The 26389-nt window shown below is 35.7% G+C and overlaps 2 protein-coding genes across 2 annotated transcripts in view; one reads left to right on the top strand and one right to left on the bottom strand.

Moving 5' to 3' along the window:
* The window catches only part of LOC111863384 (DNA polymerase epsilon catalytic subunit A), a 75709-nt gene extending 53796 nt beyond the window's left edge, over positions 1 to 21913 (bottom strand). Inside the window, exons 1-12 of the mRNA XM_023849653.2 lie at positions 21739 to 21913; positions 20065 to 20188; positions 18840 to 19058; positions 15604 to 15833; positions 12844 to 13084; positions 12217 to 12533; positions 10854 to 11100; positions 9113 to 9325; positions 5291 to 5486; positions 4186 to 4329; positions 1705 to 1997; positions 179 to 327 (exon numbers count right to left, since the gene is read on the bottom strand). Of these exons, the coding sequence (XP_023705421.1) occupies positions 179 to 327; positions 1705 to 1997; positions 4186 to 4329; positions 5291 to 5486; positions 9113 to 9325; positions 10854 to 11100; positions 12217 to 12533; positions 12844 to 13084; positions 15604 to 15833; positions 18840 to 19058; positions 20065 to 20188; positions 21739 to 21809 (2444 nt within the window). The 5' untranslated portion in view covers positions 21810 to 21913. The remainder of the gene's footprint in view (positions 1 to 178; positions 328 to 1704; positions 1998 to 4185; positions 4330 to 5290; positions 5487 to 9112; positions 9326 to 10853; positions 11101 to 12216; positions 12534 to 12843; positions 13085 to 15603; positions 15834 to 18839; positions 19059 to 20064; positions 20189 to 21738) is intronic.
* Positions 21914 to 22224: 311 nt separating this feature from the next.
* On the top strand, positions 22225 to 23389 carry LOC111863379 (protein SEC13 homolog). The gene has a single exon (XM_023849646.2). The coding sequence runs from the start codon at positions 22328 to 22330 to the stop codon at positions 23273 to 23275; it is 948 nt and encodes a 315-aa protein (XP_023705414.1). The 5' UTR covers positions 22225 to 22327; the 3' UTR covers positions 23276 to 23389.
* The last annotated feature ends 3000 nt before the right edge of the window (positions 23390 to 26389 follow it).

The following is a 26389-nucleotide window of genomic DNA, read 5'->3' as shown; positions in this document are numbered from 1 at the left end:
TGTTAATAGATTAATGCGATTAGGGTTATAAAGTGTGAAACCCCGCAACTGTGAGATAAGTAATTGTAGCCGTTATTTAGAGATTGTCAAATAAACCAATTAACCATCTCTACGGCGTCTTCAGTAACCAACGAAACACGTGACAATACATTACAATTTATTTAGATCATTTACATACCCCTTTCTCATGACATATCCATAAAAAGAATTGAGGATGCACTTATGAGCCAACTGCAAGGAATCATACAGAATTTCTCTGTTCTTTGCAGATTTTATTTCACCAGCATCTCCTTTTGCCAGAGCTTGTGCTACTTGCTTCTTTGCCATCTGAAATATTAGAATAAAATTTTGATTATTATACAGTTTTATGTTGAATTATGTTTAGCAACTTCAGTGTATTTTCAATGCTGTCAGAATCTGTTAAGCTTAATTACCGGTTCACAAACTATATAACATGTTTAAAAATTAACTGATCATAAATTATAAAATATGGCACAAGAAAATGTGCCGAAACAGTAATTAGATGGCTAGAAGATTGGTTTCAGATGCCATTATGGCCTTTCCCCCAGCACGGGTTGATCTCCTGGAGCAGAAGTCATCAGTTCTTTCTGTGCATATATGAATGAAACATACTGGATACATAAAACCAAAAACAACAACTGATAAAACTGGATATAAATGGAAGTAATCTACAATTGGCAATAGGTGAAAGGAGGGATACTTGGTACCTGTGACTAGAAAAACCACATGGAATCATTTTACAGCAGATTATTTGATACTTTCAGAAACACAATAACTATGAATGTTTAAATAGTTGACATTTCAAACTATTGACAGATGTCTTGCTAGATCGATTATGCCCAATTTTGAATTTCAGATTGAAAAACTGTATCCATTATGTTTCCATTCTGTACTAAAAAACGTTTCTCTGGCTCTCTTTGTGAAACATCAGATTGACAGAATATAGTAGGTTTACTGGTCTACCACTGTACATATTTCCTTGTGGGTAAGTGGCTGAAGCATGAAGTTGTCACTGGCTTCCGCCCAGTGCTGAGGTTAAAAATGTGTGAAGCTTTACCTGTATGTGCCATACATATTCATGGGATGAGCTTAAGCACTGGGATTTTACATTCCACCACTTTACATGAAACTCAAATTCTGAATAACATACAAGTGTTTTTAGGATTCAGAAGAAACTTAATGTTGGAATATCATAAGAAATAAAACTTTATTTGATAGTTTTCAACCAAACGAGTCAATCAGTTTCACAGCTTTTCAATAATGTAGCATTAGTTTTCCACGCAATTAACATAACTTTGTGTTCATATTTCTAAATAATCTACAGTGTAAGATTATTTCTCTTTATTCTTGTGAAAACCTGCCTTGAGCTGACAAGAACTGTACATCATACAGTGCTTTTGTTGTGTGGCATTATAATAATAAATATAGCCTAAGAGTGCAGCTTCTCCAGTCACATTTTTTGCTTCAGTGCTCTCTATTTTTTTAATGAGCCTTGAACTCTGCATCAACAGAGAGTGAAACAAAGCAAAGCCAACACAGTCTGCATTACCCAACATAAAAACAACTGCACAACACTATTAGTGATGTAAAAACGTTAATCCTATTATATAAATCCATGTAAAACACATAGTGATTGTTTTAACTGAAACTTATAACAGCAAATGCAAAAACAAGAAATCATACCTTAGATAAACCCTTGTATTCATAGCGCCGATCTCTGAATGCACGAACAGTATCCACATAGAAACTGTTCTCTTTCTGGCAGATAGTTGTGTATCGCTCTTCTGTCCGTGTCACATGAACTTTCTTGTATGCTTTACGACAGTACTCTGATAAACGTTTCTTCTCATAAGCTGCTTGATCCTCCTGACTCATTTCATGGAATGCTCTGTTAGGTCCACCAGGAAACAATGGTGGGAACTTCTCAGTTTCCAACTGCTGCCGGATTCGCTGGAACTCACTACGACTGGCAGGCACTGTTAAGAATTTAAATCTAATTGCCAAGCGGGTATACAAGAAAACATTTTAATAAGCATGGACATAAAAAAAAAAATGTAAACCCATCCCTGTAACAGACCATGGAGGCCCATAGGGTGAGACGTTGAGGTTCCCATATTTTCTAGACAATCAGCTCACAGAAAGCAGTAAGTTTGGCAGCCTTAAGCACAGGCCGCCCTTTACCACCCAGGAAGATTGCTGTTACTATCAAATACAAAGTAACACTGACATATAAAAATGTTAGATACCTGCAGTAATGGAAGACAGAATTGGAACAGATACCTATAAACAGCATATAATGTGGACATATATTATTTCCTTTTCTACTCTATTCATTCTTATTAGAAACCAGAATCTATGTAAAGTATCACATTTCTTATGCCAAATAACTGAGCAATCATTCAGCTTCATCAAGAGCAGCTGAAGGGCTGGTTTTCCAGTGAACAATGTTACTCATACATGATATTTAATTTCATTTCATTTCATTTTTATTATCATTCAACAATCCATACATACAGGTATTCCAACCATTTGGATAAGGAAATTGTCAGTTTTACATCTAATTCTCATGCATATCTTTACAGTATACACTGTACCACCCTAATATAGGGGGTTTGTCATCTGAATAATATTATCTAGATCTAGTTACCATTAATTTCATTATCTTTACACAAATACAACAAATTAATCAGCTACATATTACATTTACACACTTGATGAATCAAGACATAAATTCATCTACAGAATAAAAGGAATGTTTTGGCAAAAAANACCATTTGGATAAGGAAATTGTCAGTTTTACATCTAATTCTCATGCATATCTTTACAGTATACACTGTACCACCCTAATATAGGGGGTTTGTCATCTGAATAATATTATCTAGATCTAGTTACCATTAATTTCATTATCTTTACACAAATACAACAAATTAATCAGCTACATATTACATTTACACACTTGATGAATCAAGACATAAATTCATCTACAGAATAAAAGGAATATTTCGGCAAAAAATTTTAATTTCTTTTTAAACGAGTTAAAATTTTCCCTTTGTTTTATTTGATTGGGGACCTTATTATACAAACTAATTCCCATATTTATCACACTCCTCTTAAAAAGAGCTGTATTAGTGCTGTACATGAAAATTTAATTTTCTTTGTGTGTTATAATTATGAATGTCTGAATTTATTGCCATAAAAGCCTTGTATTTTTTGATAAAGCATGTCACCTCCAATATATACAGAGAAGGCAATGTTAAAATATTATAATCTTTAAAAATTTGTCTACATGACGTGCGACTACTAATACCACTAATCACTTGAAGAACCCACTTTTGCAATTTAAAAATGCTTTTACTTTCCCCATCCTCATGCCACAATAAGATACCATTTCTCATACATGACTCAAAATTTAAAAAATAATAATTTTTATCATATGTGGACTCATTATTTATTTTAATATTTTCACCATATAAATTACTTTGCATAGCTTTGCTTTTATAAATTGAGCATGAGCGCACCATTTTAGGTGTGCTCATATCTAAAAGTGATGTCCCAGAGCATTCATGGTTACCCCACATGCATGCTTCTGAATGTCTTTTAAAATAGCACATGTTTATTTCTCCATAATTATAGTTAATATAACAACTGCAGACATTTAGAAATATTGAAGGAAACCTTAGAACATTTAAAAATTATATCAAGTAAGAAAATGCTGCTAAACCCAAATGCAAAACAACCAGCTGTGTCAGACTGTTCCACAATGTGGTTACTAAGAATTTGTTGCAAAAAAGGACTGAGATGGTAGGAGGGAGAGGGAACTTTCAAGTATGGTGAATACAAAGATCATAAAAGCAAAACTCTGAAGAGGTCTCGCACGACAATAGGAGCGGAATCCACAACAGACACAAATGAATCATTCAAGCATGTTAAGAGATGATATGGACACTATACAAATGATTATTTCTCTGACATTTAGCCTACATGCACTGTAGTTAATTCGCAAACAAGATAATCAATGATAGGTAATAGAAACCCACAGCAAATATTTACCGAAACACTCCAGAAACATTTCACTTTCCAACGAAGGTTAGAGAAGAGTATGTTAAGTTAATTCTGTAAAAACATATGCAAATACAGTAAAATTCAACTATCAACTGTACTCACTGTATTCTCCTCTCCACATCCATGCCATATTGCGTTGGCACGTAGCACCAGGTCTGTTGAAGTCACATGCAGCGCAAGCCATCTCATCTACCATTGCAGATGGCTGCAAGCGGTTTGTTAGGATAATGTTGGGATACATAGCACCTGAAAATATAATTCTAGTCATTCTCTCTGCCCTTCATACTCCTCTCAGGACTGACTGACAGAACTGATTCCTGAATTATCAATGATATTTTGTCTAACTACACATTGTATAACTTCAAATATGTGATGCCTCACTTCTGTTCTGTCAAATTTATGGTGCGAAGCAAAATTCATACACAAGTTCTCCACAGTGCAATTCTTTGTCAAAAACAAGTTTGAAATATTGTACAATACATGTCTTGTGATGTTTAGTTTTCAGGATATATGTCACAGTCAAATGTTTGGGCACTTTGTAGTCATGTGTTCAAAGTGGCCTCCATACATTTTATTGCAGGCAGCTGGGCACCACAAAGCATTCTCTTGAACATGCCTTAACATCATCAGTTATTGTCACAGCTGCTTTAAGTCTTGGCACAAGATCTTTCGATATTCTGGGGAGGACTGCATAAACATGCTCCTTTGGGTGTCATCATAGGAAAAAGTACATCAAATTAGATCCAGAAACTGGGGAGGCCATGCGATTTGCCCTCAACAACATCAAATCCACCTCCTGGATATGTTGCATTCTACCACTGCCGGATATCGTCCTCATAGAATGTTTGAGCTCCAATGTATTTAAATAACAACCTCTGCCTCACAGCTTGAGGCACATCTTCAAGAAACCAGGTAGAACAGTTTCCAAAACATCAGGATATCATTGGGTAGTCAGCCTAACAGGCAACAGATAGGGGCTTGGGAAAATGTCCCCACGACAATTCTAGCCAGTGACTTGCACTCGTGCACAAATCATGCTTCACATGTCCACATAATGTTATGTAAACAAGAAGTTCTGGGAAGAACTAATCACCTACTTTCTAGAATAAACCAATTTAGGTTCACACAGGCCTCTTCCATTTGTATTACTTCACCAGATATTTTGTATTCATAAGAGATACTTTCTTCAATAAAGACTGTCCCTTACCAACATCCAAGTGATAGATGATAGGTTTCTCAGTACACTGGGGATTGTCACGAAGTAAACTAAGTTTGCGTTTTATGTCAGCTACAACTTCACTGAAGTTGGTTACCATACTCAATGGTATCTTTTCTTCCTGCTCAATAGCATGCCTCACTGCATGCTCCACCCCAAATATTAGTTTGTCAAAGGCTTCAGGAACCTGGGAAAAATAGAGTAAATGATCATCAATATTCTGGCAAGGAAATACTNTTTTGTATATATGTAGAAAATTTTATTGTCTTTCAGGTTCTTTTTAGTTCATTTTCCGATGTTGCATAGAACGGAAAATATGCATTTTTTTCTGAAAGTTTGCAATGTTAAAGACTTAGGGCCATTTAAATTCCGGCCGTAGGGAGCTGCAGGCAATTTAAAAGTCCGTACGTTAAAGGTTAAACATGGATTCCATTATGTGGTACATCTAGTATCAGGCATGTTACTGAAATGCTAATAATATATCATATTTTCTATGAATTCTCATAACATGCTCCATGTTGACTTCAATCAATAATTAATAGACAAAACACCGGCTTAATATTGTGACAGCACTGAAAAAGACGGTCACTGCTAGGCAACAACTGGGTAAACACAGCTCCGTAACCATGTATCAACAAACCATAACAGAGAAGCTGTTATTCCACTGCTATGAAAGATGATGTTTTCTATATGATTCAACCCAAGGTTATGTAACAAGAACCAACTGGACAAGTTAGTTCAAAGTCAACAGTTGGGGCAACAAGTTGTAAGTTGTGAGAGAGTAACAAGCAATGGCTAATGAAGAAAATCTTTATTGTATCCATCCTATTGCGTATCACTATGTGGCAATCAACACAACAAATTCAAAATAAATAAACCAATATTAATGTAATAACATTCGTTTACTATTTTGTATCTGCTACATATTTCAATCCAGTTGGATCATCAACTGGCAGTTTTCACGATATATCACTCATTACTGAATTCTGTTCTAATATGGATCCATAGTAGTAATTATATTGATATAAATTTCATTATCAATTTCTGTCTCATTGTGTTACTAAATTGTAATATTAGTCATAAAAGCTAAAACGTTAAAACCCTGCTTCAAATCTGTCAGAATGTTAAATTTTTTCATTACTTACTTATTAATTTTAATCAATTTTTCATTGGAATTATTCTGAAGTGAAGTAAATGTCTGTGGTGATATGTTGTAGAGTACAGGGTACTGTTTTTATCTTGGGAGTTGGTGTATCCTTTACATATGTGTAGAAGGCTAAAGGTGTGCTAGTATATTTCAACTGTGAGTGATGTATAATCATATAGTACAGTATTGGTGATTACTTACATGTTATGTGGGCGATTACTAGGATGCAAGAGATGCTAAGTTCTATATGTTCTCTTGTTTCTTTCTGTGGTGTTGTGAATACATGTGGTGAAATTATTCTTTATGTTCCTGTTAGTACTAACTGATATTTACTGTCATGGTGGATATGTTGCTTGGGTCATGTGATGTTCAAGGGGGGAAGTGGTTATGTTAGATAGGGGCGGGAGTGGGGGTGTTTTATTTGGATGTGTATTATAATGGTGAATATGTTCCACCCATCCACCCCCCCCCATCCATCCATCTATTCCTGTTGCTCCCACTTGGAGCATAGGGCATCCACAAAACACTCATTTCACTTCAGTTTCTTAATCGGACTCCTTCGACGAGGGATCAGCCTGTCACAAGGCTGTCACCTACATACAAACACAGAATAAATGCAGACAAATATATATGTCTGGAGTGGGATTCAACCCACTGTCCCAGTGCTCTAGTGGGTGAAGACATTTCAGGCCTTAGACCACACAGTCAAACACAGGTGTATGTATGTCTGTTGGAGTTTTTGTTTGCTTAAATTGTATATGTGGAAGTGTTTGAGTGTGTTCAGTAATTGGCCTTTCTTCTCAATGTGCAGCACTTCTAATGTGTGACCAATTATACTATATGTGTGTCCTGTGTAGGTGTTGGGAGTATTTTGAGTTTTGTTTATTCGTTCTTGTGCCCTGGACTTCCAATGTGCATCCATTTGTCTGAAGTCATTTAGTGGACATTCATGGGCCGCACCATAGCTCAAGCAGTTAGTCGCTGGCTTCCCACCACGGCAGCCCAGGTTCGATCCCAGGTCTGGTCAAGCGGGATTTGTGGTGGACAAAGTGGCACTGGGGCAGGTTTCCTCCGAGCACTTCGGTTTCCCCTGCCAATCTTCATTCCACCAATTGCTCCACAATCACCCTCACCTGTCATCTGGGGCCGGTACAATAGGCCAGAAGTGGCCGCAGTAAAAGGACTTAGTCCCACCCCACTAGCAATAATAGTGGACATTCATTACATTTTAATTGGTAAACTCTACTTTGATTATATGTGTCTATTGTTTTCTCTCTTGGTTTTAGGTGGTTTTTTATCATATTAGTAGTTTTGAATACTAATTTTATGTCTGTGTTCTTGAATAGCTTTGTGATTGTTCTCATATCAGGGCCATAACATGTGAAGGTGGCTAATTTTGATTTTTATGTCCCCTGTGAGTAGAAAGGTTGTGTTTCTGTTTTGAGTATATTATTTGTTGATGATATTGGTTGTTTTTTAATATTTCTTGTATGGTTTTTAATCCTTGGTCCTCATCTTCATGAGTAATTGGGTAAGTGTTCATTTGATTAATTATGTGGTTTATGGTGGATTTGTGTTCATATGGGTGACATGAGTTATTATGTATAATTAGGCCAGATGTGGTGGGTTTCTGGTATATACCAAATGCTAATTGGTTGTGTTTGTCTTCTAGTAACTTATTTTATAGCATGTTCGTTTTTTTGATAGTAAATTTTATTTTTTGGTGTATTGCACTGAATTCCTTTAAGGCGTTCTCTATGTCTGTGGTATGCATATTGTATATAATTAATATGTTGTCTACATATCTGTGATAGTCGATGATGTGATATTCATTTAAAATTTTGATGATTTTTATGTGTTCTAAGTATCATATGAATGTTTTAGCCAAGATTGCTGAAGTGGGCACTTCCATTGCTAGGACTTCGTTTTGCTTGTAGAATTGGCCATTAAATTGTAAGCAGTTTTGTTCCATGATGGTGTTTAATAATTGTTAGTTCACGTTTCTTGTTTTCAGCTGTGTGGTTCTCATTGTCAAAAATTTCTTTCATGTTTTTTTTTTTTATTTTTGTTATTGGTATATTAGCGCAGACACACTTGGTGGGAGGGGACATGGAGACAAAGTGAGAAGACATAGTGTGTGTTGTAGAGATTCGTAGAGTGTGTGAATTACTGATACTGTTACAATTACTTGCAGTTATGATTTGTAAGTGTTCAATAAATCCAGTTACCAATCCAACCCCGATCTAGTCACTAACAAGTGACAAAATATTCACATCATGTATCGTGAAAAACCACAAATGATTATTCACTAAATTTACTTAAAAGAAAAATTCATTCATTCATTAAAATGACATTTCACTGTATCAGTATCATTTTCCAATTCCAAAATCATGTTCCCTAAATAAACAAAATCAGATACCTGTCCAATTATTTTTCTGTTTTTAATTTCCCTCCTCAAATACTTCTTCCACACATCTCACATCACTTCAGTTTTTTTTGTTTGTTTGTCTTGTTTTGCATTTTGCCCTGAATGGGAGTGCATAAATTCAGTAATTTTTTTTATGCAGAGGAGTTAAAAACCAAGTTTTCCTTACAATTTTTCACTGTGAAATTGAGTTATTTAACAGTCTAAAAAAACAGTGTACTAATACAGTTTTCTTACTTACTAGCCTGAAACGACATGGAATGTCTGACCGAAATACTCCAGATTCCAAAGCTTCAACATGGCCTCCCACATATGTCTCCTGGTCCAGAACATGCCCATCGCTTGTCATCTTGTTAAGTTCTGACTCCTGTTTATTGGGGAAGATGATCCGTGCATGGAAAGCTTCCACCATGAGCAAGGCTTCACAAAGGGTTCCTGAACCTTTTCTTAGCACCTACAACAGAGCATTCAAATTATAAACCACAAGAAAAATTACAGTACAGTAACGTAAATTACAATTAGGCATATACTAAACCTGCAATCCCAGTATCAACCAACCTACACAGACATGTAGTTTTGAATATTAACCTCTGAACTTCAAAGTAGAGCTTCTATACACCAGGCATAAGTATATGGTGGCATGCCGCCAGAAAGCCAGAAAGGTTTAGTGAGATCAGGGTTGATTTCCTAGGCAACAAGCAATGTTCCCGTAACAACAGCTAAGAATCAGAACACATCCATTGGTATACAACAGCTAGCAATATCCAAGCAACAAATTGTTTGAAGCAGCATTTGCATAGCAGTGGGTGAAATTTACCCTTTGGCAAGGTGTTCCCTATTCAGTCTGAGTGCAAGATATAACATTTCATATTCGGCAAGAGACCAGCACAGTTCTTTTCCGACTAGAACAGAAGGGTTCATATCTAACAAGAGCTAAGGACAGTTGAGCTCAGAGCAAAACACACTTCACTGAGATTAGTGGTGCAAGAGTGTGGTAACACTGAAGAAGAAACGTCAGAAGACATTACAAGTGTGAACAATTGTGTGAGTGTAAAGAGTGACTGTCCAATAAATATTTGTTCAAATCCGAGACCCACAAAATTTCTTGTCGTGTTGCCTAGAAACACGCGACAATATAATTAAAACTGTATATATAAGCCAAGATGTTAATAAATTTTCATTGTACTGTTCAAAAAATAATGCCACGTGTAGGGTGGTATGCACAACGAAAATGATGGGTTCTAGTTCAGATGATCGGATTTATTAGCACTTGGTTCACAATTTCTCTTTAATCACATTTACTACAGTGCGATCGTTGATCGACATATTATACAGTTCATTGTTACACACTACGGATTTCAGTCTTCAATAGTTGTATTCTGGCAACGGATTTTAAGAGTCTCACTTTAACTATGCACTCCAAATGTCACTGAGCTACAGCATACATAAAGTCTTCAAATCACACTTTAAATCTTCACAGGCTGACAAACTTTTCATGGCTGATTCCTACCGGGAACTCAGAACTCAGAACTGAATCGTAGCGACATTTGTTTCTAAGATAACTCCTTTGCACAGACCATACGGAAAACACAACCTCTATTGTTGTAGATGTGTATTAACTCATTGCTGCAAAGCAATAGTTGTGGTGTGGACTACATAAAAAACGCCATTCTTCTAATGTTGCATGTGTGAATCTTGTGGACATTACCTAGCAATGGCCGACATTCACAGAGTCACTGGTTAGCAATGGGCCTATACGTCAGAGTAAGTTTGAATTTCCTGTATACTTTATTACATAGAATACCATTTAACTTCACTACAAAATGTTACTTCCCTTTTTTGCTCACAGAAATATTATGTTTAGCCACACAAAATTCCTTTGGGTACCCATTTAAAAACTGTGTAGTTCTGTTCTTCAAAGCAATAACTGTTGGTGAGGGGACAACAAAACATATAAAGCCACAATGACTTCAAAAACTTACCTCATCTGGTTCCATAGGGATGATGGTACAAAGAGCAAAGATGAATGGATGAACATACTTCATATAAAGATAATAAGTGGCAACTGCATCTGACACGGAGTAGTTTGATAGCACCTGTGGCTGCTCAGATGCTAGTCGACACATGTCTTCAGGATCAAGTTCCACTGGATTATAACATAATTTAGCCTTTGCTACAGCTTTCAGGTTCTGTGAGCCCACAGGAAGATATGAGTCTCGCTTCACCCAACTGCAATGTAACACAGATTAAGCATTTAAACATGAATAGAGTTATTTGATGTAAAAATATAAATAAAAGGAGCCAGGATAGTGTAGTCGGTATAGCAACTGGCTGCAGGCTGGACGAACAAGGGGTTGGAGTTCAAGTCACAGTAGGGTCAAGAATTTTCTCATCTCCATGTTGTCGAAACCAGCTCTGGTGTTCACCCATCCTCCTATCCAATGAGCACTGGGGGCTCTTTCCCTGGGGGTAAAGCGGCCAGGGCGTGAAGCTGACCACTCACCTCCAACTAGTGCTGAGGTCAAGAAAATGTGTGAATCTATACATGCACTATCCCATACAACTTCATGGCATAGTGTTTAATTACTTAAGCAAAGGAACAACTTTACCATTTTTACTTTAAAAATATAAATAAATCTATAGCGCTTTATGTAACACGTACTGCGTAATAATGCATATGCATGGTCCAGCTGGCAGAGCATTACATGTTTTCAATATGTAGTGTTCAACATCTGCCAATCCATGATAAGTGAAAAACTATGAGTGATAAGTGGCAAAAATCTTATCTTTCTCGACTTTTCCAAACACGTCAAACAGTAAATTTGAAAAATAAAATATGTCTTGTATAGAAATTATATAAGGGATAATAGGCATATTTTGTGTGTCGTGTATTATAAGTGATGGTTAAGTAGGCTGGAGCTGAGCATAGCTTTTCACCTTTTATCTGCATAGCAAAATGAAAAATTAACTGACCATTTTAGATACAAAGTGATTAATTGCAGACAGAAGAAATCTAGAGTTATATCTTCTGGAATATAAAGCTGTGTATTCTGTTGAAAGTCAACTGACATTTCAAAGGAACACATTGACTCTATTTGCTTTCCCCCTGCTTTCATGCTGGTTTCTTGCTTGGCTTATTCTTCAACCATGGAGATTGAGGTGATATCTTCCTCCAAAACTTTGGTTGACTTTCAATGGATTACACAGCTTTATATGCCAAAAAGATAGAACTCTTCATAACTCCCACTGTGAGAACCTCAAATCCTAAAGAAGAAATCTAAATGCACAAATAACAGTCCTTCACACTTCAGTATGTAAATGTCCAATGAGGGAAGACAAACTTACCACAAGCAGTCCATGTGCATAGCTGACCTGCAGGCGTATACTCCATCTCTATTCCGAGAAAACCCAATCTCTTGCTTCATGTCCAGATCATGCACTGCTGCTCGTGCCTCAATAAAAGGCCAATCAAAGAAGTCACCATTGTAAGTAACAAATATGTGGGGTTTAACATCAAGAATGTGCTCAAAGAACCTCTGTAGTAAGCTCATTTCATCTGGTTCATTGAACACTGTGAACACACCCTCAAATTCAGGTTTAGGGGTGTACTCAAAATCCTCAATATCAGCAGAAATTATTTCACGATTTGTTATCAAAAAACCCTGAAACAGAGGAAATTTCATAAAGAGGAACAGCAACATCTGTTTACCTGCACTGTTAGTATGACTAAGAAATATTTCCCTGACCATCACAAGCATTTAATATGCTTAATTTTTTACTTCTCACATTTCAGTCCTGTGAGCTCCTCATCAGGTGGTTATAGCTTGATATTCATGCCAACATCTAAACATTAATACTTAGGTTCAACCCAAACATATTAAGAAACCGCTCACATATTTATATAAAATTCAGCCCTTAATACATAAGAATTACATTAAGAATACACATGTGTAATCTACTGCTGCAACTTACCTGTCCGTCAATCATATAGGAGATCATAATAATCTGATCTGTATTAGCATCTGGAAATTTTAGGGGTAGTTTAGTTGTTTCTATGTCAAATGCCAGGACAATAGGATCAGGACGCTCTATAAGATCCTCTCTCTTTGTTATAATAGGTGCCTCATTCCCTCGGCATCGGACAGAATACCATGTTCCACAGAATATCTTCATATCAATGGACACTCGTACATGATAAGGCACATCATACTCTCTATAACAAGTGAGCGAAGAAATAGTAAAAGTAAGTAAAGTAAAGGTATCCTTGTAACAGGCCGTGGAGGCCCATAGGGTTGTGAGATGTTGAGGCTAGACAATCTAGACAATCAGCCTACAGATGGCGATGAGGTTGTCAGCCTTACATGCCTGCTGCCCTTTATCCCCAGGAATATTCCTGGTACTCATTTCTGTTAGAGGCTGAGTTGATGCCAGGGCCATAGTGCGGCTGGAGGGATTAGATAAATTGAAAAATTCCACCTCATCGGGATTTGATTAAGCGACCTTCCAGCTTGTAGCATAGTGCCTCGACCAACTACAATAACATGAACAAATAGTACACACTATAACTTTTATTTTCCTCTATTCGATAAAATTTTATTTAATATTCCTCCCTCACTGTATTAATACAATACAAATGGCATACAAATTATATAAATATAGTGACCAACATCACATTTACTGTGTATCTGAACAAACGGTATAGAGAAATACACACATATTTGAAAGCAAGTGCATCTACATGCCNAAAAAAAAAAAAAAAAAAAAAAAAAAAAAAAAAAAAAAAAAAAAAAAAAAAAAAAAAAAAAAAAAAAAAAAAAAAAAAAAAAAAAAAAAAAAAAAAAAAAAAAAAAAAAAAAAAAAAAAAAAAAAAAAAAAAAAAAAAAAAAAAAAAAAAAAAAAAAAAAAAAAAAAAAAAAAAAAAAAAAAAAAAAACAAAAAAAAAAAACAAAAACAAGTTTTGGAGATGTTCACAGAAATCTGCAATAAATCAATTAGTTTTCTTCAGTTTTTACTTCAACATGCTCCAAGGTCATACTGGACACTATTTCCGCATTGTTCCAATGATACAGATGGGAAGTTACTATGTTTACAAAGTGTATAATCTTGCAGCCAAGGACCTACACTTGGTGTGGGTATGTCAGAGGGATTTGTTAACTGCTGCTGGTAATAATCCACGCTGACAGGCCTGCCACAAAGACCACATACTGAACATAGCTACTCAGCTGGCTAAATGGTCCAAAAACAAAATGCATGCTGTAATTCAGTTTTTGAATACAAGAAATGTGCTGGTGACAGAACACTGTCACCAGCTTGTGTAAGTTTATGGTGGAGATGCTACAAGCCAGCAGAGAAATGGTATGTGGAATTTCAAGGTGCAAGAGTCAGTATAGAGGACTGCAAAAGAAGTCACAGACCCACATCAGACAGAACTACTGATAACAGTGTGCTCGGGAAACATGCAATCCAAAACAACAGGACCATGATGAGTGAAGTGTAATGTGACTTCAACATGAAACACTCAATATAATTCATGCCTCAAGGTTTAAAAGGTGTGCACATGTTGGGTGCCGCCAGCACTAAAGACCGTACGAAACAGCACATGCTTTTGTAACAACACCATTCTGTCAGTGGTCAAGAATTTCTTGAGCATAATGTCAGAGATGAGATATGAGTTCATTAACACACAGTGGAAACAAAATGTGCTAACATGGAATGGAAACACCCTGGTTCTCCATTGTAAAAATGGTTCAGGGTTGTGAGGTTGTCTTGCAGAGTGACAGTTACAGTACTGTTGGATCACAAAAGTGTTTGTTCACAGACATGATGTGATCAATGCAGTGACTTATTGTGCAACAATGACACATTTATGCATGGAAATTAAAAGAAAAGTTATGGATTTCTTCAGAAAGGTGTTCAGCTTCTGCATACTAATGCACAGCCATGTTCTCCCACATCAATCCAATAATGCATCATTTCCAGTGGAGATATCTGAGCATTCTGCACACATCCCTCATTACAGAATATGAGATACATTAGAATTCTCAGACATATTAAAAGCATGCTAATGTAACAACTTCTACGTGAAAAAATTCTATCCCTAACAGTGATAATTTTTTGAAACGTGTTAACAATGAAAATAACAAAGACAAAACAACTCCGTCCAGTGTGACTATTTAAGTTTTTACTACTTGAAAATTTAGCACCCTTACATGTGAAAACAACACAGCACGCCACGAACAAACACAGGACGATACCAAGAATCTCCTTCTCAAGACAGACAGGCGGCACAAGTTCAGCCCCCTTCAAGAAAGATGATAGGAGAAGGGACACGAACCTACTTGGTTTATAAATTTAAATTTAAACAACAAAGTTTTAAAAACTTTAATATACCAGGAAAGCTGCTGTGGTTGTGGAAAAGTTGGATTTTGTGTATAATGTGCATTGCAGGCATTATGTGTGTATGTATTTTAGCACTCAGAACACCCACTGTGATAGTAGTTTCCAAATAAGTATCGATGTTTCCTCTGATGATGGTCCATAAGGACTGAAACATGTAAGGGTGCTAAGTATTCAAGTAGTAAAAACTTAAATAGTCACACTGGACGAAGTTGTTTTGTCTTTGTAATTGTTAGTGTGACGGACCAGAATGAAACGAATCATATTCAGTAGAAAATAAATTAAGAGCAAACATCCAAAATAATATGTACAATTAAAATATACTCTCACTGATACCTTATATCAATTATGTTCTCCATCTGGTCAGCAGTCTTCCTAGCAGTACCAGAATCCCCCTTTGTAGCAATAGCTGTTGTAAGCATTTCTGTGTAAATATTGCTATGTTTTTGTTGTTCACGATTCTTTCTGACTGCAGATTTCATCTCTCGGCGTACTTTCAATAGGTCCGTTATTGTGAGAAATGACAACCTGAGGTAATGTTGCTTTAAACCAATCAGGTGATTAGGCTGTAAATATACAATCATGTAAATATTTCTGATCCAGTTTTACACTATTATAATTCCAATTTTGCAAATGATATACAGGGTGTTTCACGACTTTAGGGCATAACTGCAGGAGGTGATTTCCTAGGTCTTTGTGATCGTACAGTATAGAGCGACGTATAGTGTGTTGAAACTTATCGTGTTCTAAAAGCCTCTTAACACGCGAACGGTCCGCCATGTTTAAAAGCGAAAAACCTTTTAAAGGGCACGCGGTCCGCAAAGTGTTAATTTCAAGCAATTATTCATCAGTTTGCAAACTGTCCAAGGGATAGCCTGGAAAGAACCTAACATAAACACATTCAGAGTGAGTCATCAAGCCACATCATCCCCCCCACCCCCCTTAACTGCAAGTCAACCACTAACTTTCAGTTCACTTATTGCCAAACAGTCTTACTGTTCTGGTGTGTTCAGTATTCCACTATGTTTTACCCATGCAAAAGCATTTTACATGTGATTCCGCATTCAAAAGAAAAGTAATGCTGTGCACTGAAAAGTAATCATGAAGCTGGTAGAAGGTATACAGTAAATGAGGCATGTATACGCAATTGGCAAAGTATAAAAACAAAACTGTTTTCATGTCTCACAAATAGCATGCGTTTTTTCTGGACCAAGGTAAGGGAGAAATCCTGAGATTAATGCCTCTGTTTTAGAGTACAGGTAAGTCTTCATCAGTGGGGATAATGAATCCCATGAAGTGATTGCATTATTCACATTTTCACTATTCAATGTAAAATATGGTAATTGGTTCCAGCTCCACAGAAATAGGCAATGAAAATTTTTAAACATAAGTTTTTATATCTTTATTAATGAAATATTACAGTAAATGACAAAAAAATATATTATAAGTTAAATTTATTGTTAACAAAGTCACAGAGCAGTTTAAATTCAGGTTGTTTTTTCTTTCTTCGAAACGTTAAGTTTAAACTTGCATCAACAGCAACCTAGCTGCATTTCAAAGCTTTATGAAATAAGGGATTACCCATAACTAGGGAAGCTTGTCAAAAGCAAAAGAATGTGCCAGAAACAGTAATATAACTTTCAAGACTAGTTGCTGATGGTGCAAAAATTTATAATGTTATGATGTTAAGTTTTGGATGTGTATGGGAACATCAGTCTGGTGCCATGGAGTATGCTTGCAATGTATGCATTTTGTGACCATCTCTCCAACAAAATAAAATTGGTCAAAACACAAAAACACCAATCTAGTAAGAATTCCTAGTGGCATGACAAGTCAATTACAGTCACTTGATGTGTCAATTAACAACCCATTCAAGCACCTCGTCCATAAATAATATGATGCCTGGCTGTGTATAGACAATCATATATTGACAGATAGTGGAAAAATAAAAAAAAGCATCAGGGTCAATAATACAGGAGTGGATATCAAAAGCTTGGAAAGGAGTGTAGTCAATATTATTACAAAATCGTTTTTAAGCTGNTTCACTTGTCTTCACGTACTAATAACGCGGGAGCTATACAAGTCTCCCTGAATTACACACTTTCACTCGTAACACGCCGCTGGCTAGATTCCAAGATGCTGCCTTGAGAACTGTTGATAACACACTCGGCGACTGTCACAGTAAACTAACTGTGAATAGCCTTCGCTGCTCCTTATGTAGCCTCGATCGGACAATACAGAATCCGGCCACGTAATATGCACCCTTGTTGCCTGGCGCTGTGTTGCTAGTAACACTAGCGGAAGTAACCGCTGTTACTACTTGGTGACGTCACCGCTGTTGACTTGCGTTGCCTAGCGACCAGGATGCTAGGACTCGGCTAACATCAGCTCGCTTCGGCTTCACTCGGCGCATCACGGCTGGCGGGGGGTGGGGGAGGGGCGTCATCCATAGCTCAGCATGTCACAATATATTGACAGTTAGTGGAAAAATAAAAAAAAGCATCAGGGTCAATAATACAGGAGCGGATATCAAAAGCTTGGAAAGGAGTGTAGTCAATATTATTACAAAATCGTTTTTAAGCTGCTGTTTGTCTAATGCGGAAGATGGAACACAAGATGACATTCTTTGAGGCAACGGTGACCAAATTTTCAAGGATACATCATCTTCAGAAACTGAAAGTGCAACTGAATGATAGATGAATTTCTGATTAAATAAAAAAAATACAAAGAAATATGCATGTAGCGAAAATTTTAAATTTCCATTTCATTCTGGTATATTTTCCATTACTTTTCACTTTAAATGTGTTCTAAATATTGTTATTTTAACTCATGTGTTCTAAATAAGCTCAGTGAAGTTAATAACCTTTCTAATTTTTTCCTAAAACCCTTATTTAAAAATTGGATGTATTTTAAATTTGAGGAAGTCTTATATTTGAAGTAATACGGTACATATACATTCATATTATCACAATTACATGTATATTGCTAATTCTGCTACCACATACATGAATTAGAGTCCAAGCTAATTTATTTCCATATTATTTCCTCTGTAAGGAAGACACTGAGATTGTGACAACACCCGGATTATTCCTAGGATACTGGAGAGAATCTAATTCTGTCATTATGAGGATAAGGGCAAAAAATCAAATTATCTGCTGCTCTTGCTACAATACAGCACAAAACATTAACTATCTTCTGCCATTATCAGAATATGGGGAAAAATCTTGTCTCCTGCTATGGTATGTAAGGGGGAGAGTGAATGATAAACATTTAACTGGAATGATAAAGGAATACTGTAAAATATGGATGAAGATGAAGGTATGGAAGACTTGATGTGAGAGATTGTTCTAATCTGAAAAGGAGGGAGGGGAAAGGAGAATGATGATAGAATGGAACACAAGTGATGGAAGAGATGGTAAGGAAGAAATAAATGATTATCACCTGACAAATTTTGTAACATAGGTAACTACCACGAATGACAAAAAGAGTTTCTAAAATTATTGTGCAGACTTTTTTGCACTCCAATGCTAGTATTCTACAACAGACATGTATTCGCATATGAGGTAACATACCAAATCCAAATCTTCTTTTGTGACCACTTCCACCCTAGCTAGTGAGCCACTAAATTTCTTTGTGAGGAATGCTGACACTTCTTGAATACAATCTTTCCTGGTAAGGATGTAGAAATATGGCATACGAGGATATGACACTTTGAATCTGCTGCCATCCTCCTGGATGAAGTAGTAGTCCACAGCACTGACAAGTCGCTTGTCTTCATCCAGTATTTCTGTCTACAAAATAAAATACCATTTCTATATTTCAATAATAAAAAATGTGGATCTACATATCCACTACCCCATATGCTTTCATGGCATAGTGCTTAAGTAGCTAAGCACAGGGACAACTTTACCTTACCTTTTATATTTCAATAATCACACACTTCACAAAAATGGAAAGGTATACTCCAATTTGGACTACACATATTACCTATTGGTTCTTTGTGATTTCACATAATTTGTTAGCATAAAGGTTCATTTATTACAGAAAAAATTGAATGTTACAGAACTAGTAAACTGTAGAATTACGACAAAGCATAAAATGAATTCAGTCACCAATAAAGCTATTGAAGTACTAATATAAATTTTGCAAAACATTTATCAAATATATATTACAAATTATTGGGGTTAAGTATGACTTCAATTTGGTATTTCTGGAAAGGAGCATCAAACTGAGAATGAGAACAAACAATATTCCAGTGAGAAGAATATGGAATATACCTATTTAATGTTGGATCTGGTTTGGTCCAAAATTAAAAGAATAACTTCAGAAAACTCCATCTTGCATCAAAATGTTTAAACAATTTTTATTCAAAATAGTTCAGAAAATTTATGCAAACTCTCAAGCTCTTAAGAGACTAATGAAGCCAAAAGATGAGGGCAATTATGCGTTTCAACATACTGTATCACTGAAAAAAAAAATTATAAAATTTCTGATGTGAAGTTTTGCATTTCAAATGTAGTTATGTATCCCATACACTAAATGATTCCAGGCTCTCATGGATCTTTTGGGGTGACTGCACCATGTGGATGTTGACTATACTGTGAGTGCTTCTGACATCCTTACTACCTGCATCTTCAAGTAAAAGTGATTACCCAGTGATTCATGATGAGATTTACAGTAAATGTACAACAGTCAGTGGGACAAGGGAGGGACTCCACCTGCTAAGTTATGTCACAGACTCACTACAAGTAACTACTTACTGAAGATGCAATATATAATTAATCATTCAATACATACAGTATGCATGTTAATAAGAAATCCAGTCCGTTCAAGATGATCTGCTACCCTCTCAAATCCATATTTTGAATCAATGGCATCACTTTCAAGTGATTCTCGAAGTCGAAGTTCTGATGTCTCTTCTCTGGAATATAATTGCGTGGTTTCTTCAGTTTGTTTCATTTTGGCATGAAAATGAAAAATTTTAAATTCTATATATTATTAAGTATATTATAGAATAAAAACTTTCAGCACCATTCAGTGTGACTCAACTTGCATTCACCACCCCTACATGCTTCGGTCAGCTGACCCTCTTCAGAAGGCATAAGCTCAACATGTTCAGAAACTACTCTTACAAATTTCATAATACATACTTCGAAGTGTTTACATAAAAGTTATTTACAATTATTTGGATTAAAATCTTATTAATGTTTAATGTATAAGATCTTGAACCGATGTGGTTTGTGTCCTTATGCCTCTTCTGTTAAAACTGAATACTAGGGTGTTATTCAGAGTTATCAGAAGTCTTCACATTGTTTATATAACAACTTCTAAGTATGTATTAAAAAATTTGTAATAGTAGTTACTGAACTTGTTGATCTTATGCCTTCTGAAGGTCAGCTGACTGAACAATTTAGGGGCGGTGAATTACTGCAAGTTGAGTCACACTGGATGGTGCTGACAGTTATTATTCTATAATTTAGTTTACTAATGTGATGGACGACAATGGAGTTAAGATCATGAAGTATACCTACAGCAGTTTAATTTCCACTTATTACTTTGTCAGTTAATGGAAGGAACTTTACTATATGGTAGCCACATAGTAGTCACTAATTTGGGAACTGAATTATTTACTAGGCCAAGATAAACTGTTCTAACCACCCCAACTCCATAATCTGTCACTGGCTTTGGGTTTTATTTCAGATTATTAAATCTAACACAAATCAGTCTGACTTAATTCTGTTCAATTCTAATGCTGATTAGGCTACAGGTCTGTCACAACAAATTTATAGGGTAAGCATACTAGATTACATTAGTATTTCCTTTTTAAAATGGTGGTGTGAAGTGATCGAGTGATCCAACGACCGAGATGTGGTACAAAGGCAGAATTGATACTTCTATCTGTAGTCTGAATTTAATGCACAGGGCACTAATCAATTAGAAGAACTTTACAACACAGTGACAACATATAACCATTTGATTGATTGATTTATTTAACATCCATAACTGTTACATTATGTACAATTGGACAAGTCAGTTTTTATAAAAANGTTACTAGCCCTCAGTATATGTACTAACATCCCGCGTTATGTTATCGAATTCGGGGATTCTGTATGATTACTAGACGATAGGAACAAAATACAGCATCCAGTTACCCTATTTACCGCAGTGTAAAGGTAAAACAATCATTTATTGCTACGTTCTTTTGAATTTGTTCTTCTTAATGTTCTCTGACAGGGAACTGAGCTTCGAGGGTTACTACTATACTTGTGCTTAATTAATGAAGGCCCACCATGCAGACGTTTGGGAAAACTGAGGTATAGCTCTACCATTCCCGACCCCGGCACTAGATGAAGGTGAGTGGAAAGCTTCATGCCCCAGCCGCTTTTTCTCTCAGTACCCACCTTAGAGGCTTCGTGTGCCTGAGAATGTAGCCTCGGCATTACTTATGCTAACGACAAATACGAGCCTTACCTGGATCCTATAAACCCTTTCGAAGCCTCTTTCTTTTCTGACCTATATTTACCACTATTCTGAAGAACCATTTTATGCGAATTCAATCCGACAATAATCACATACCATCTACCTCGATCTACCTATTTTCTACACACATCACACAAGCCCGCGAAAGGATCACGAAAACATGCCAATAAAGTCTCTCCAATGGTACCACGTGATATACGTAGCCTATCATTCGTTATGCTGCATGATGGTGTTTCCATGATGGCCAATAGTTCTCCAAGAAAGATACCTATGAGTACGGATTACCTAGAAAGTAATATATATATCAATAAATATCAATCTGTTTAAATCAGTATCGTCAGTCAATAAACAAGAATAAATTCAATAATAACCATGTGTTATGTTTCTCTATTAGTTTCATATTTTAGATATTTATTTATGCTACTCTCTTGAGGGAAGAGAAATTTTGTTCTCGGTTCGAAACGTACGCAACTTTTTCCACGTTGGCAGCGGGAGTCGTTAGTGCTAGGTGTTAGCGATTTTTGGGGTGAGTGAAGACGTGTGAACGGAGTATATATTTTGTCGTACGTAAACAATTAAGATGGTGTCTCTGCTAAACACTGTCGATACAGGACACGAAGACATGATTCATGATGCTGAAATGGATTATTATGGTCTTCGCTTGGCAACATGCTCATCAGATCACTCGGTGAAAATTTACGACATCAAAAATGGAACACAAACGTTGACAGCAGACTTGAAAGGACACTATGGACCAGTTTGGCAAGTAGCTTGGGCACATCCAAAATTCGGAAATTTGTTAGCTTCGTGCTCCTATGATAGAAGGGTGATAATCTGGAAAGAAGTAGGAGAGTGGGTTAAATTGTATGAATATAGCAGTCATGATTCCTCGGTGAATTCGGTGGCATGGGCCCCACATGATTTTGGCCTCATGCTGGCATGCGGAAGTTCTGATGGATCCCTGTCCATTCTTTCCAGTAATCCTGACACTGGAAATTGGGAAGCAAAAAAAATTCCCAATGCACACACAATTGGATGTAATGCTGTTAGCTGGTGCCCCGCCACATCGCCTAATCCAGCTTTTGATGCTTCTGTTGCTGCTAGATCACCCATTATAGTCAAGAGGCTTGTAACAGGTGGATGTGACAATTTGGTAAAGATCTGGAAGGAGGAGGGAGAGCGTTGGATTGAAGAGGCCAAGTTGGAAGTCCATTCAGATTGGGTACGTGATGTGGCCTGGGCTCCATCAATTGGTTTGCCACGTAGCATCATTGCTAGTTGTTCTCAGGACAGACGTGTTATCATATGGACAAGTGATGATAGTACCTGGACACCAACGGTACTACATACATTTGATGATGTAGTTTGGAATGTGAGCTGGTCACTCACTGGAAATATCTTGGCAGTTTCTGGTGGTGATAACAAAGTGAGCCTTTGGCGAGAGAACAACGAAGGCCAGTGGATATGTATCAGTGAAGTCAGCAAAGGCCAGGGGCAAATGGCAGGTAGTGAGCAAAGAGCACTTTAAAAAACTTCATACAGCTACACACACAAGTTTGGTCATTGTATGCTCATTTACTAAATATTATGGTATGTGTTATGTTCTTGAACATGTACATGTGTATTAAACTATTAATTTGAATCATGCTTTTGCATTAAATACAATTGTATTTCAGCATCAATCACAGTTAACAGCTAGATTTGATGGTCAGCTAGTTTACTTTACTTTTATTTATTTATTGCATTCTGTCAATCCATATAAGGTCAAACCAACCTATTGGATATAGAATCTGTAATGTTTAAACATAAAATAATAAAATATACATACATAACAATGTTTGAACATAAGATAATAAAATATACATTCCTAACCCATACAAGGACAAATGAAAACACTAAGAACCACTATAAATTAGTGCAGTCCTATACAATACAAACACTGATACAGTTGTAGTAGATACATATGAATAAGCTGTGTAATTCAATTCAATTTTATTTCATCCATGAATCATTATACATGATATGGGACAAGTCAAAGATTAATATTAATACTAATACTAAATAGTAATAAGAATACAATAATACAGAAATAGTATGCCAAATTATAAATAATAATAATAATATAGTAATACAGAGATAATAATATGACAGTATAATTAGTCTTGAAAACAGTTTCTGTGGTCTTAAATCCTCCATATGTCCTATTGTACCTTTACTGGTGGTAATGCCTGTGGAGATTTGATGGAATTATAGTATCCATAGGAGAGACAATCTAGACAAAGTGTTATTGAGAAGTTGAGATATAATATTCATCAATACTATAAAAAGCATGTTCAGCAAGATAGGTTTTTAATAAAAATTTGAATTCTTTAATATCTCTGGATAGCAATTTAATGTTTGAGGGTAAGTGGTTATAAATCTTGCTACCCGAGAAAAGTAATCCTTTATAAACTATTGATAGATTTGTAGAAGGTAAATATAAATTGTGATTATAACATGTGTTGATATCATGAATATCAGTATTAGCTATAAAATAATTTGTTCTTAACAACAAAAAGAAGCAAGGAGAAAATATACTGAGACTGAAGTGGCAATATTTGTAATTTTTTAAACAATCCGCGACATGAATCCAGTCTACCTGAATCAGATATAACTTCATGATTTATTTCAACCGTCTTCCAGTGCATAATGGAAGACGGTTGAAATAAATCATGGACTTAAATCAGCGCAACAGAACGCTAAAATATAACATTATCAGATATAACTTATTTACAATTAAGTTTATTTCAGTCCAATGTGACATTTAATGCTTTCACCACTTCAGCACTTAGTTACCTAACATGTTTCGATTCTTAATGAATCATCATCGGAGGTATACTACTACAATCAGGAACCCACCAATACATAAATGTTTTTATAAGACTATATACACTTAAAACATGATGATGGCCACTATATGTAGTTGTTTATTTTTCCATTGTCAAAATATATGTTTGACGTAAACTTTTATAATAACATTCTTAAAGTATATTACTTAGAAGTGACGTAGTTGCAATCACTCCCATAAAGGATGTAATTTTCCACTACACTGTATATAAATTTCAATTTGTTTCACCACAGCAGCCTTCCTTTACGTTAAGATTATGTTAGAGTGTGTGTAAAAATTTATTTTTAAGTTAAGAAATTTGTTCGTGAACCAGTATGGATTGTGTTTGATCTTCCTTGATAGTGGAATTGTCGTCTATCCCTTTTGGTGATGTGTTCTTGTTATTACTGGTGTAGTTTATATGCGTGCTGTGTTGCTTATTATTATTTTTTAATTTTGAAGATACTCATTATGAGGGGCATTACCCCAAATGACAATAAGGAATGTACATAGGAATAATAGATAATCATCATTGATTCTGGTGACATAAATGGCTTTATTGCCCTTATTGCATAACAAGCCGTATTTAACCATGATGATAAATCCGTAATATGGTTCTTCCAAGATAAGGTACTATCAACATTTATTCCCAAGAATTTAGTACAAGTGATATTTGTAATAATTGAATTATTAGATATTATTTGCAATTCTATTTCCCTGTGCTTTTTTAGAAAGAATTGTATAAGGTGTGATTTATCACAATTTAATGTTAGAAACTTACTATTAAACCACATAATTGTTTCGTTCAGAACTAATTTGATATTATTTTTAAATTCTTCAGGATTCGTGTTTGATATAATACTTGTATCATCAGCAAATAATATTGGATTACCTATTTTCTTAACGGATAATGGGAAATCATTTATGTAAATAAGGAACAATAAAGGCCCCTTGTGGAACTCCATATTTAACTAGTTCCCATTCTGAAGACACTTTATTAAGTTTGATGTCTTGCATTGATACTCTCTGATATCTATTTTGTAAGTATGATCTAATTAACTTACTTATCATGCCCGAGATTCCATAGAATTCCATTTTTGCCAGGAGTATGTTGTGGTTAACACAGTCAAACTCCTTTTGATAAGGGTTTCACAAATCTAGTGTATAGGATGATTAATCTATATAAATAAAAATGTAAATTAACACATGCTTGGGAAGCATGTCAAATCATGAAAATTAACGACACACTAGTACAGCACCTGTAACCAAGATACCATCCACAAAATATACAGTGCTACAAAAAATGAAGCAGAAGGAAAAACAACAGTATCACATGTTACATAACACATAATTTTAAGTTATGAATTTATATACCTATAGCCATGAACTAATGCAACAGGATGCTCCCCAAAAAATATTAAGATACGACGTATAGTATTATAGCATATAAAGGAATTCTTAGACAATATGTTGCAGTTGTAAAGAAACATTAAAAGGAACTTTACAGTCTGCAGAAATGACATGCAAGAATGAGGAAACAAAATGGTGAATAGAATATAAGAATTTTACTGAAAATGACAAATTACAAATTGAAGTTAAGAAATATGGGTACTTTTGAAGTTTAAAAAGGTAAAATTATTTTTGGTCTTAAACATAACACCATTAAGATGTCTGAGGGAGCAGAGATATCAATCTACCATTCTTAATCTTTGTACTAAATGGAGGTGAGTGGTCAGCTTCATGCACATTGCTTAACCCCCCCCCCCCCCAAGGAAA

This window comes from Cryptotermes secundus, unplaced genomic scaffold (assembly GCF_002891405.2).
Source record: "Cryptotermes secundus unplaced genomic scaffold, Csec_1.0 scaffold568, whole genome shotgun sequence".
NCBI classification, from domain to species: Eukaryota; Metazoa; Arthropoda; class Insecta; order Blattodea; family Kalotermitidae; genus Cryptotermes; species Cryptotermes secundus.
The sequence above is the reverse complement of the archived record's forward strand: the minus strand, read 5'-3'. Positions and strand labels throughout refer to the sequence as shown.

Bases quoted from the DNA above. Each gene is read 5' to 3' on its own strand.
- LOC111863379 (XM_023849646.2), top strand. From the start codon at position 22,328: ATGGTGTCTCTGCTAAACACTGTCGATACAGGACACGAAGACATGATT.